This window comes from Apteryx mantelli, chromosome 9, assembly GCF_036417845.1.
Source record: "Apteryx mantelli isolate bAptMan1 chromosome 9, bAptMan1.hap1, whole genome shotgun sequence".
NCBI classification, from domain to species: domain Eukaryota; kingdom Metazoa; phylum Chordata; class Aves; order Apterygiformes; family Apterygidae; genus Apteryx; species Apteryx mantelli.
The window spans coordinates 31,904,083-31,917,294 of NC_089986.1; the positions used below are offsets into that span (position 1 = coordinate 31,904,083).

A 13,212-nucleotide genomic window follows, 5' to 3' on the forward strand; every position below is an offset into this window, starting at 1 on the left:
CCGTACGCACATTTTTTTATTTTATTTACTTTTTTTAAACCAGTTTCTCTGCAAAGATTATATTATGTCAGGGATTATCCCATTGAAAACTCTCTGGTGATACAAGTTCTGAAACAGTGTTTCCTTGAACCTCTAATCGTTGATGAGAGCATTTATCAGCAAGAGGAGTTTGGCTCTTCCGAAAGCAATTTCACTGTCCCAAAGATGAATTTTGATTTTTTTTTTTCACCCCTTTATTCTTTTGTCTTAATTTTTTGGAATAAATGGCACTTACTGGGTTTGATAAGAATATTTTGATAAGTTTATGCCCGTAAGTTTTCCCCATCTTGTTGTTCAGATCTAATTGCAGGTGTCTGGTAGTTGTAAGCTCTTCCACACGCTCCTCCTGCATTTAAATCTGGTGAGGGTTTCTTATTTTCACGTGCATACACATCTATATAATCTGGACAAATTGTTTCAGAATCTTTCTTTTTATGTGAATTCAAAGTTTTATCTTGGTTCAAGCTACGTGTGTGTGTGTGTGTGTATTTTCCTCTCTCCTCTGTTGGTGGGTGTGCTTTTGCTTGACACTTGCCATTAAGCCTTGAGCAGAAAAATGGGCAAACTGAAGAAGGTTTAACTTTTTTAACACTTACAGAATCACCTATATCTTTGTCTGTTCAGGATCTGGTTTGAGAGCACTTCTCTCTGGGATTACTCTGTTCTGTTGATCTATTTCATGTATCTAGTCTCCAGGGTCCCCCCTGCCCCGTACCTGTGATCATATACTGTTGGGTTTTGATTAAGTTTCTGGATACTAATGAGGCAGCGGGGAATGAAAGTGGTTAATGGCAACAAAATTGAAGGGAATCTCTTGGCTGTATTTCAGTGTCCTATGAAAATAAGGTGAGTTAAACATTGTTCTGGATTAAGAGAGCAGTTATCGCTTTGCCCTGATCTGTGCCCAATTTTTGCACTAAGTAGGAGGAATTATTTCTCTCAAGTTAGTTCTCTTCCCTTTCTTCAAATGCCACTTGTCTACACAATTCTAGTCATTACCTCTGTGGGTTTTTTTCTTTTTTTCCTTCTAAAAAAGCATTTCATGCTTCCCTAAATTCTTGAAATAACTTCAGGATGCCTTAAATGCTGTCTTTCTAGAATCATAGACTCTCCGGTTTTCTTAACTTTCTAGCCATAATAAAAATAGCTCCGTTATTTATGTTCCCAATTGTACTGTGAATGTTTTAGTTGGACTCTGTCCCCTCTGCACAGCTCATACTTGGAGCATGCACCTGTGTCTGATTTGCCTAGTTATTCTCTTAGGATGTCAATAAATTGCTGAGCCTGGATTTGCCTGGGAGGAATGGAGGAAAATGCTGTAGATAAGACACAATGGTATTGATTATAAAGGCAGTATGGTTTTGTACTGAGATGGAGCTGGCATTAATTTTACAGCTGCAGGGGATGGGGTTAACTTGCACCAATGGCAAGCTGTAGGGTCCTACCCTGTGTTCAGGGTGATCTGGAAATATGCGAAGCAAAAGATAAAGGGATTTTCAGTATTCTTGATATTGGAGCATGCATCTTGTTTAGGAAAATGCGCTTTGGTGTTCTTTAGTAAATAGTTTCCTGGGTCTCTCAATCTTCTAGGTTTTTTATAAAGTTCACAAAGCAAATGGTAGATGTTAAATATTAGTGCTGTTTGGTGTACAAATGTCACTCCTCTGATTACACACTTTGTCTTCTGATCTAATTATGTTGAAGTTAATTTCATAGTGCTTATGTTTCTTGGCCTAGTTAGTTAGGAGAGTGCTCAAGAAATGAGCTATTACAGGAAGAATTACCTGCAATTAAAGAATCGATAACCCAAAGCAATATATTTTGTGTACCCAATTGCAAATAAGAAAAAAAATTGGACCCTTGATTCCCAGGAGAAGACAGGGGGCCATTCATGAGAGTCTGTAATCAATTTTTGGGGGAGTTGTATGAAAAAATGTTATCTTTCCTTCCATGACATTCCAACCTTTGTCAGTTTATTGGGCTGTAGCATCTCTCTGAAATTGCTGCTTTATAAGAATTGGAAGCACTCTTGTGCTGAATTCTGACATAAACACTGTTCTCCAAACCTGCTGTTGAGTTTTTGGGCTTTAGGAAGTATGTGCTTAATCATTCAAAAAAAAAAAAAAAAAGTGGAGGTAATGGTAGTGAGAGTTGTTAGTTATAGCATGTGTTACTGTTAGTTCTGCTTTTCCCTGTCTTACTTTTTTTTTTCTTCCTGCTCTCATTATAGGTCTTGATGCAGAGTTGTATTATGTGAGGAATGATGTTGTTAATCATTATGCGTTGTCCTTCAATCTCTTAATTCCCAGCGAGACCAACAATCTTCACTTCAGCTGGCATGCTAAATCCAAGGTAAGCAGACGTCATTTCTGTTCTGTGTTTGAGTATTTGGTATGTGATTTGTAAATTCCCCCTGTTGTAATTGAATGGCTCTTTTTTTCCAAAAATTATCATATGCTAAGTGCAAAATAATTATTATCCCAGGTTCTTTATTTTTTATTTATATGATCTGAGGCAGTAACTTAAGATATTGTATATCCAAACTGTCTTTTGCTTGTTGCAGAAAGGTTAAGCACTTCTTTTGAAGTATTTTACACCTATTGCTTCAGAACAAAGAAATATATAAGTTTCCTGGTTATGGAATATCTTTTGGTGGTGAATTGAACACACAGAAGAGGCAGCCATGTACTGGAGTCTCTGGAAACATAACCAAATGTAGAGTAGTTGTGTTCTGGAGATTCTTGAAACACATGTTTGGAGGAGAGAAGAATCTATAAAACTATGGTATAGGGTGTTATTACTGAGTCCTGGTTGAAGGGACTCCTATTTCAGTTAGTCACCATTGCTGGAGCATGCAGCAACAGCTGTCATAAAGGTTGCATATACTTTTACATTTTGAAGGACTTTTGGTTACTTAATTTCATCTAGAAGAGTAAGTTTTTATCTGTTTAGTCTCTGCCAAGGGTTTGGTCTTTATTTCTAAAACTGGAGCAATGGTTATTCTTCTCTTTTTGAGTAAGACCGCAATAGAAAGCGGTAATATTTAACAGCTTATAAGTGAAATGTCTGAAGATACCTTCTGCTAGTGTTCTTCCTTCTCAGTTGTTGACTTATGTGAATTTTGGCCTGCAAAGGTGCTGCGTACAATGCAAGCCAACCCTTTTACTGGATATTGTAGTCTAACTTCTCAAGCAGTAGATAGTGTACTCTGAAGGTCAGTCACTTACCATTTGTATACGATCTTTTAAGGAACCTCATCACTGTTACGACTTGAGCTATGAGCTACGTTTGTCTTCTATCCTGCTCTGAGTTTCCTAAGGCCTGTGGCTGAATTTTTAATAGGAATTTTTGAGCTTCTGTAGCCTCAGTTCAATTACTGTGATTGCATCATTGTTTATCTTCAGTCAGAATAATGCTGCCAAATGCTTATCTTGGGGGGCTAGCATAGTGCAGTTTATAGTGGCTCAGAAACTGGATGGCATTTCTACTCTTGACATCTTGCCTGAAAGATTACTTAGCAATAACTTGATAATATAAGTGCATCTTATTATATTTTAGAAAGGAGAAGAAAAAAAAAAAAAAAAGAGGAGGGGACAGACAATGAAACCAAATTCATCCACCTGAACATGGAGTGGTAGGATAAGTTTGCAGGCAGGGGCTCACGGCTCAGTTACGGTAGGTTCTGTTCTGCCTGTGGGAACGAGGACTTGCAGGATCAGCTTCTTCAAGTGGAAACAAAATCTCCACATAGTCAAATAAGATGGTTTTAAGTGATTTTGGCCCTGTACTTTATACCTGGAAACTGACTAGATGAGTGGGAATTTTCCTAACTCCTATAGCTTTAGTGAGTAGGCTTTTGAACAAGTAAGAGTAAAAGCATCAGTGAATGAGGTCTTTTTTAAAGGAGCACTTTAATTTCTGGCCTAAATTTCCAAGAGTGATTTTTAAGAATGGCTTCTTTTTTGTGTTTCTTAGTTTGAACTGTCACAGAAGTCTGATGTTCAGACTTCATACAAGAAATTTTAGTTTGGGCATCTAAAATCCCTAGCGTTCTCTGAAAATAAAATACGAAATTTTTAGTTGGAAGAAAAAGTTATCCAGAAGTACATAGCACTTCTTTTTACTACTGGAGAGTGTGTGGTTTGTGTGTGTGTGTTTGTTTGTTTTCCCCACTTGCTTTTAATCTTCCAACTATTGTTGCAGGTTGAATATAAACTGGGATTTCAGGTAGATAATCCCATGGCTATGGATATGCCCCAGGCCAACATTTCATTACAAGGAGAGGTCCCTCGCATGCTCTCAGGTAACCAAACGGATTTCCACCTCCTGCCTCCCCTCCTTTGAAATGTACAGCTAGTACTGATACTTATAATGCTTTCTGGTACTCGGTAATAACTCTGTTTTTTCCGATGTGCGTAATGTTGCATAAGAACATAATCTTAATTAAACATCCTATATTTATAGGTCTTCTGCCACAGTTTACAACATTGCTAAAAGGGAATTATAAATTGAGACTAGTAGTCTGCTTGAGAGTAAATATTTTTTCCCATGTTTGGTGGAGGATACGGATTTCCCTAGTGAGGAGGCATGGCATTTTTTCAATATAGGAACAAGGTTCCTATTCCATTTCAACAATAATAATTAACAATTGCATGTATTTTAAAATCTATACCCTCTAATTTCTCTAGCCTATAGAGATGTAATTTCAAGAAGTGTAGGAGTTGTTAAGACATTGAAGTGTTTAATGGTAAGTTTAAAACTGGGAAAACTATTTTGAATATGTACTAGCTCCTCCATAGATTTTTATACTAGAAACAAATGTATTTGTTATAGAAACAAGTGTATTTATTTCAGGATATGTGCAAATATTCATCATTCCTTGCTCATTCAACTATGACTTCTTGCTGCCTGTTTCCTTGTGAGTTTGATCCACAGGTGGAAATGAAATACTTGTTTTCTTTTTGTATTACTCTTTTGTGCAGGCAGACAGTAGGGAATTAGGCTTGTTCTGTCTGCTCTGCTGACATCAGTAATACTGATATAAAAGCTAGAGAATAAATTCTGTCATATTAGTTTAAGTTTTTGATTACAGACAGATTTGCAGAGACCAAAAGCTTCAAACTTAACTGCTGTGAAAAAGGCTAACCTTCATAGCGTTTTGAAAAAGCAATGAGGAAAAGTAGAATTCTCTTTTCCTGCGATAAGAGGAACCAGCCTGGGCTTCTCTTGTGAGAGTACTTTAACCCCCATGCTAACAGATGGCTAATGGTTGTCTACCCACAAATATGACTTGTTTTAGAAATCCGTAAACTCCAGTATGGTTCTCTTAAACTTATTTGAAATCTATAACCTTTAATTCCTTAATAGTTGTCTGAAATTACAAGGACGGAAGACTAAAATAGCAGTTCTTAATAGGAAGTTCTTTAAAAAAATCCATTAAAAGCATCATACAGAAAGAACCCCTATCACTTGAAGGGTTTTTTTTTTTTTTTTTTTTAAACCAGAATGTCTGAAATGTACTCAAATTTAATTGTTGTCTGTTTGCAGTGTTTCGTGTTGAACTCTCCTGTGCTGGCAGACTTGACTCTGAGGTCACAATATTAATGCAGCTCAACTTGACAATAAACTCATCAAAAAACATCACAGTCTTGAATTTCAAACGAAGGAAAATGTGCTACAAAAGTAAGGCATTAAGTTTCAAAAATTCAACAACTGTTAGTGTTACAGCAGGATAGAAAAAGGGAGTGGGAAGATATATGACAAAGGACATGAGTGATAATCCATCAGAATAAATGATGAAAAGTAGAGGAAGAAACTGGGTAACATTTTGCCTTTCAGAGAAAAGTGGGGACTTTCTTTCTTAACCAAAAGAGTGGACAAATTCCCTAAATATGCCCAGAATATGTGAAGCAAAGGAGGGAGGAGGGCAGGAAAGAAAAGGGTTAGTGATGATGTTAGCATGTTGATGTATTTTGTAGATTAAGGCTTTTTCACATATATAACAAAAAACCTGTTTTCTCTGTTGAGCTTGGAAGGAAGAAACTCAAACCTACAGTGCTCTAAATATTTGGATTGTTCTAAGACTTAACAACTAAATCTACTTAGTTTATAAATTGAAGTAAACTCAAAATGGATCATTTAATAAATACAAGCAGGTGTTCATTTTTCAGACTTTGAGTACAAAGGATGGTAGGTAATGCAGACTTCAAAAATCCCAGACTGACTTTTGCGTGTTCTGACTTAGAATTTGAATCTGCAAGCCCGGTTTGTTTTTAGATTGTTACTTTCTCCTATTGCCATTTCCTAGAAATATCTTCATAGACATTGAAAGAAAATTATTTTAGAGAATCACAAGAACTGTACCCTTCTTAAAATTGGCTGCAATATCCTATTCTCAGGTGATGTTGTTCGGTTTGCTTAGAGCTTTTGGGGACACTAATACAGTTATCAAAGGGGAGCCTGTCTCTTCTTTTGGCTATGAATGTTCAAGGATGAACTTGTTGAAAATGTGGACTTTTTAGCACATAATATTATGATACTTGTGCTCCTTGCATTGATGTTATGGGAAAATAATTCTTAATTCAAAGTTCATCTCTCCTTCTAGTGAAAATAGAGGTCTTGCTGATAAAGCATATTTTGAAGAACAGCCATTTTTACCTTTAATTCATGTCATCTTAGGTACTTTTTCAACCATCCTAAGTGGGGGAAGTCTGTACTGCTTATGCATTCATAGCTTGCTGAACTGCTGAATGAGCAGAGAAAGTTTCTATAGGCACTTATATAGTAATTGGGCTGTGTGAGGCAGAGCCACTTCCTAAATTATGTAAAAATAATTCTTACTAAGATTGTGTTTCTGTGGGTTCATAAAAACCTCAATTACTTTTTTAAGTTGTGTATGGAGTGGTATAGAGCATCTTGGGATTCCCACTTGAATTTAGCACATGAATTAAAAATATGCAGGAACTTGTTAGTGGTTTTGCTCACAGTATACCTAAGAGTTTCTGCTAAGGTCTAAAAAAGACAAAAAGCAAAGTTCATGTGTGTTTTATTTCCTTCCCTCGATTACTTTTTCCACAAGTTTGAGGCTGAACTGGCTTACTGAGGGGTCAGAGGATTATCAGATTCTGTGAGTTTTATACTCACACCCCATACACACATTTATACACACACCCCATACTCTGCACCTCCTCTTTCTACTGTCTGCTCCTTTGGGGTATTATGGATAAACCAAAGGGGGTTGGAGGTAGGTAGATTCTGTGGGTTCAAGTGTGACCTCAGTGGACTCTGCTGGCTTTGATAGTCTGAAGGAGTGCTTATGCATCAGTAGTGAAATGTATCTGATCCATGTGTCTTAAAGCTTTAAGTGTTATTTTTAAAGTGGTTAGATTTTTAAAATAGAAATCTAGAAATAACTGTACTCCTTGAGTCAACTTGCCTATTTGGAAAAGTGGGTTTGTGTTTTGAGAAATGAAGCAGTTGATTGCCTGGTAAGGACTACAGTCATAAATGTGTACCAAGCTTAATGGTTTTCCCTCATCTATTTAGAACTTGAACCAGAAGTGAAATCTCCAACATCTGACAAGAACAGCAGCAAGGCTATCTGTAAGTAATTTTGAGTTTGCCATTTAGTTCAGTTTTAAACAAATGAGAAACTTGCAGCATTCCCTATGAAAATGTTCCCCAGGTAGTCTGTACTAAACATAGTGTTTTAGCAGGGTTATTTATTAATCATTTTAATGAAGTATATACTGATGGGGGGGGTAGTTCCTAATCTTGTAACAACTTTTTTATCATATCTTGGTGGCACTGGTTTCCATACATAACTTTGATCTATTTTCTTGACTTTAGGACCTGTTGGGTTTGCTGTTTTAACTTGTCTGTATTGAATGAATGGAATGAGGTGGTTTCTTTTTCTTTCATTCCTCTTCTAGCTGAAAATATTCCTGTCAGTGCGTTCAGCTTCTGTGGCGCTCAGAATGTAAACTTTTTGCTAAAATGCCTTTGGAAAGCCATGGAGAGCATTGCTTGGTTTTTCTCTTCACCACCTGCTTCTGTTCCAGGGCAACTGTCCTCTCTACAGTACATGATTTTAAGTAGGGGGTGGCTAGGGCTGCTCTGTCATCCTTGCCAAAAAAAAGCAGGAAAAGCTAAATCCTGCCTCCTGCTGTCTCAAATCCCTCTGGCCTGTGCAGCTGCTTAGTACAAGCTGAAGGTCAGCACAACAGACAGTCCCCACACTCAAGGTGCAAAGGCAGAATTTTGCCCTAAAATTCAGTACAGCTGAGATTCTTTTGAGAAAGAGGATTAACTGTCCTGTGCCACTGGTGTATTAAGATGTGGGTCTGGGATCCATAATCTACCCAACCTACTCTAAAACCAGAAGCAGAAGCTAAAATTATGTGCTATGGAACATTCATTCAGTGAGTAAGCACCACTGGGATGCTGCATCTAGGTATTAATCCTATTTTTATTTCCTATATTGATATATGTTCTGCTGTCCCATTGACATCTGCTTTTCTAGCCCCACTTAGCAAGTCAGTGGCTCTAATGTCGTTTGCTACGTTTGGGGCTCGGCTGAGTAGGAAGCCTGGTTTGTCTGTGCTGCTAGTAACTGTTTTCAGTGTGGGAACGGTATGAGCAGTACTGTTGTGTCTCAAGGCAAGAGCATTCACCTCGGTGGGAGCTATGGAGGAGAATCGAGGGGTTGTGTGGGACTACAGGGTGTCTCTGACACTGTAAGACCATTTTAGGAGGCTCCTGGCTAGCTTTTTTCGTTCAGTAGGAACTTCCTTCTGTCCCAGTAAATAAATGGAGGCATTGAGTGGCTTGCAGTCCCTGCCCTGCTTTGCTGCAGCAGGAACCACGATGTTTTCCCTGCTAGGGTGGCTTCAGCTCCCTGCTGCCACCTGGGTACCAATGACCTTGGTGCTGGGAGCGGGGGGGAAGGAAGGACACTGGGAGCAGCAGCACTGCCCTCCTGTCATGTCAGCCTGCTTGAAATGATGGAATATAGTTTGCTGCTTTTTTGAGAAAGGCTCAGTAACTTTTCACTTTCTATTTCAGTTGATCCTGTAAATGCAGCTCCCACCACTTCTACCCGTGTGTTTTATATCAGTGTAGGGGTGTGCTGTGCTGTTATATTCCTGGTGGCAATAATATTAGCTGTCTTGCATCTACACAGTATGAAAAGGATAGAGCTGGATGACAGGTATGTATTCAAGCTTTTCAAATGCATTACTTTTGATATGCTTATCCAGGTTTGTTGGAGTTCTGGAGACCTCTGTAGTGGCTTGCAATTTTGCTCTTGGTGTCAAATTGTATCGATCACTAGGTGTGTTGAGCTGGTAAGTGCTATGCTTCAGAGAGGCAGCGGTTGCAGGCTGATTATGAGGTGGGAGGGTTGTGGCTATTGGGATTTTGCAAGAATAGTTATCTGGAGGGGACACAGTGGGAAATCTAGATAGAGATAGATCCACAGGGATTGTCAGGACTGAAGGAAAGCTTAATAGATATCTGAGCACACTGAAATCTGTTTTCTACTGACTTCTACAGGAGCCTGAGTTCTAGCTTTCTGTATTTTGATTGATTTACCAGTGTTCACTTTGGCCTTAGGTTGAAGTCTAAGGATTACAGTTGTTTGGTTACAAAGCTGAAAAAGTGGCTTTTTTCTGAAAGTATTTTCAATCCAAATAAACCAAATTGGCATAGGCAAGAGAGAAGAACTTGTAATATGAAACCAAGGGCAATACAGTCAGCACAAGTCCTTTCCTTTCTTTTTTTTTCTTACCAATCTTGAGTGGGGTTAAACAGGAGGGAGAGAGGCTGAAAAGCCGTGATCTCAGGCTCCGTTGAAGGCTGTGTGAACAAGCTGCATCAGATGCAACTGTTTGCAAGCAATGAGTTTTGAAATGGGATACTTGAGAAAGCAGTCAGACATAGGTCGTCATTCCTGTTGAAAGCATATCTTGAACTGCTTCTGTTCCTGCCTGCAGTCTTTCAGGGTAGCTTTTCCCTTACCTCAGATGGCTTTCTGAGCCTGTGGTGCCATGGGGACTGTTTGCATAGAGAGTACTAGAGTTTGTTTCTCCTCACTATCCATTCATCTGTTTCTTTCTGTTTTTCTTTCTGCCCTTTACTCCTCTCATGTCCCCAGACCACTTGTTTTTTTTGGGGGGGGGAGAGTGTGGATGATGTAAGTAGCAACAGTGTCTGAAAACCATTTTTTGGTTCTTGATCTAACCAAATGACTTGTTTGTTTTTTCTTAGTTCCTTTTTGTGCCTTATTTTTCTACTGACAGTATTTAATCAACACAAAGCTTTAAAGTATGTGCAACTTGCTTTTATTCATAAAGGGAAAGCATTATGTTTAGAGTATGTCAGTACAGAGTCTCTCAAAAACTTGGATGACTGCCTCAGTCTAGCAGTGTTTTCAAGTTTCTTCTTTCACTCCATCGTACTTAACTTTTTTCCTCAAAAGTTGGGAAAACATACTGGAAACAGAACAAAGTCTGTGAAACAAATATGAGGGAGTCATTCACTCTCAAAGTACAGAAGTGCTAAGCTTTTTAAATTGCCTGAAATATAGTTTGCCATGTGAGAGAAGGACTTAAAGATGTCATCCTTCTGAAGTCTAGTCTGGAAAATGTGTTTAATTTTGATATGCTAACTTTGAATTTTTGAATTTAAACAGTCATGTTCATGTCCATTTTTGTTTTAAAACAGCATTAGTGACAGCAGTAGCTCACAAGGTTTATCCCAGCCTTCCACACAGACAACACAGTACTTGAGAGCTGACACGCCAAACAATGCAACACCAGTAACCAGTAAGTGTTAATCTGTTTACAGACCCATGCAACAGACCATCTTGGATGCACCTGGGATATTGGTGGTTGAACTCACACTGATTTTAATATTGAGGAAAACAGAAGAGCATGAATAACCTCCTGGCTCTTATCAGTTTGCCTGTTCTGAGTTAATGTGGTGTGTGGGGTTTTTTCCATCCATCTCGCAGTCAGGATTGAGGCCTCTATGTGTACTGGCGCCCAGGAGTCATCACATGAGTACAATCCTGTTTTATCCAACGAGACTTTCTCCCTGTACCTAGATCAGTCTAACGGAAGGACTTCACCAATATCTGTGGAGCATCTGTTTTGTTAACACTGGGAAGAAGCTGCCTTATGCAGTACCAAACAGAGGAAGGTGTAGAGTTGGAAGAGATAATAGCAAGTGGAAGGATCCATATAGCCCGAGGATCAGTTGCCATGACCAAAACAAGTGTGGTCATCAGTGCATATTACTGATGTTTATTCCTTCCACTTTATTGCTCCAAGCAACAGAGGAAATAAAAGGAAAAAGGCTTTACAAGGGTGCTAGAGAAAAAACAGCAGTGTAGTAAAAGAAAGGGTGAAGGGGCAATGGTTTGTATACTGTGTAATGGACTGATCTGGTAACTGATACTAGCTGTACTATAAAGTAGAAAGTTATGTTTTGTGTTAATTCTGTAATTACTAAAGGTATTTTAAAATCTGCGGAGTATTTACTTCTCAAATTGTTTTGTCCTCTATAGTAGAAGGATATTCCATGCAGTATAAATCTGGTGAAGGAAGTGGTTAGAGTGTAGGGAAGCCGGAGGGTATGGGGTGAAAATACCTTCTTACATGCAGGATTTGAAATTAAGTAGGAGGATTTGATGCAGCACTTGGTGTGCAGTTCTCTGGCTGCTTAATCTCATCTAAAGTTGGACTGACCACAAGATTTTTACCTTTTCCCTTGTGCTGGCACTAATGCAGCTAGGTTGCAAGCCAATTCAGGGAGCTGAACCAGTCAAAAACTGTTTTATTTTGTAAAGCAATTGATTTCTGCTTGACTTGGCTCTCTGAACTGGCTTGTTGCATAGCTGTACAAGCACTGATATTGGTGCCAAGAGGGATGTGGGTCTACATGACTGAGCATTGGAAGAAGGCAGGACTGTATTACCCCAAACTTAAATTGGCTTAAGCGACAGTTGGAAAACCTGCTTTAAAAGATCTAAAGAGAGGTGGGGGTTTATGTTAAAAAGTGAGAAAAATGCGAGAGTCTGACCTCTTAGTGAAGCCAGGCAGGAGGAATGAACTGTCTTTCTGTTAATCTCAAATCGCTCTTTCTCAAAAGAGTGGGTATTGCCAAACTGAACTTTTGACAGAGTTTGGAGAAGACCTTAGAATACAACTAGTTCTCTAACTGTTCCCCCCACCCACCACACCCTTTTTATTTTTTACATCTGATCCCCGTGCTGCTGATGTCGTATCAACTTCAAGTTTTTAGGTTGGCCCACAAAGTGACACCGTTTGGTTAACCTGAGTATGACCACTGGAAACTCATTAATGAACCTCTTGCAAGATCGGCGAGGAACACTTGCCATGAAGGTGGCTTACAGTGCAAACTCATACTGATTATTGAAGTACAGCAAATACCAAACTTATCAGGGTGAGGAGGGTTTAATGGTATCTGTTTGATTGCTGTGTTCATCAGTTTTGTTTCAGAATGACCTTTAGGTGTTGTGTGACAGCTGCAGTAAAATGGGAGACAGTGAAAATGAATGTAAAAATAAAAACACAAACAGGAAGAATGTTCTTAGGCCTTTTGTGGTCCTAGTAACCTTGTTTTCAGTAACATTTAAAATTGTTGATCAAAGTGATTCTCAAGGTTTTCCTCTAATAATTGTGGTCTTAGTACAAAAGTATTCAGGTCTTTCTGAAGAATATATTAGTATTTCCAGATGTGTCTTGTGCCCAGAGGAGGGCACTGATAGTTTTCATTTTTATGTTCTTCCCACAGTGCATGGGGAAAGCATTTTCTTCATTCCATGAAGTCTTGAGACAGTCACTGACCATGATCTTTATTTCCTTGATGTCAGTGAACTGCAGGGTTGTGTTAACCAGCTTCAGTATGTAATACGGAATCTTATTTACCTTGTGTTGATAATGAGACTTGATTGCATGACATTATATAAAATTCCCTGTGTAATTTTTTTTCAGATTATTACATTCATGTGGTTTCTCTCCGTTTTTGTTGTTTAATATTGTACATGCTCTTTTTAAGTACACATTGCTTGTATGTTTTTACACCTGTAGGTGGTGCTGAGGGGAAACAATGTGCTTGTAGTTGCATAATAAGGGTATTTATATTGGTTTG

General features: G+C 38.6%; 1 protein-coding gene across 1 annotated transcript in view; it reads left to right on the forward strand.

The window, feature by feature from the left end:
- Positions 1 to 13,212, forward strand: part of RYK (receptor like tyrosine kinase) — a 62,575-nt gene that overhangs the window by 16,482 nt on the left and 32,881 nt on the right. The window contains exons 2-7 of the mRNA XM_067302126.1: positions 2,270 to 2,391; positions 4,243 to 4,342; positions 5,587 to 5,721; positions 7,585 to 7,641; positions 9,103 to 9,247; positions 10,762 to 10,862. Coding sequence (XP_067158227.1) covers positions 2,270 to 2,391; positions 4,243 to 4,342; positions 5,587 to 5,721; positions 7,585 to 7,641; positions 9,103 to 9,247; positions 10,762 to 10,862 — 660 coding nt within the window. The remainder of the gene's footprint in view (positions 1 to 2,269; positions 2,392 to 4,242; positions 4,343 to 5,586; positions 5,722 to 7,584; positions 7,642 to 9,102; positions 9,248 to 10,761; positions 10,863 to 13,212) is intronic.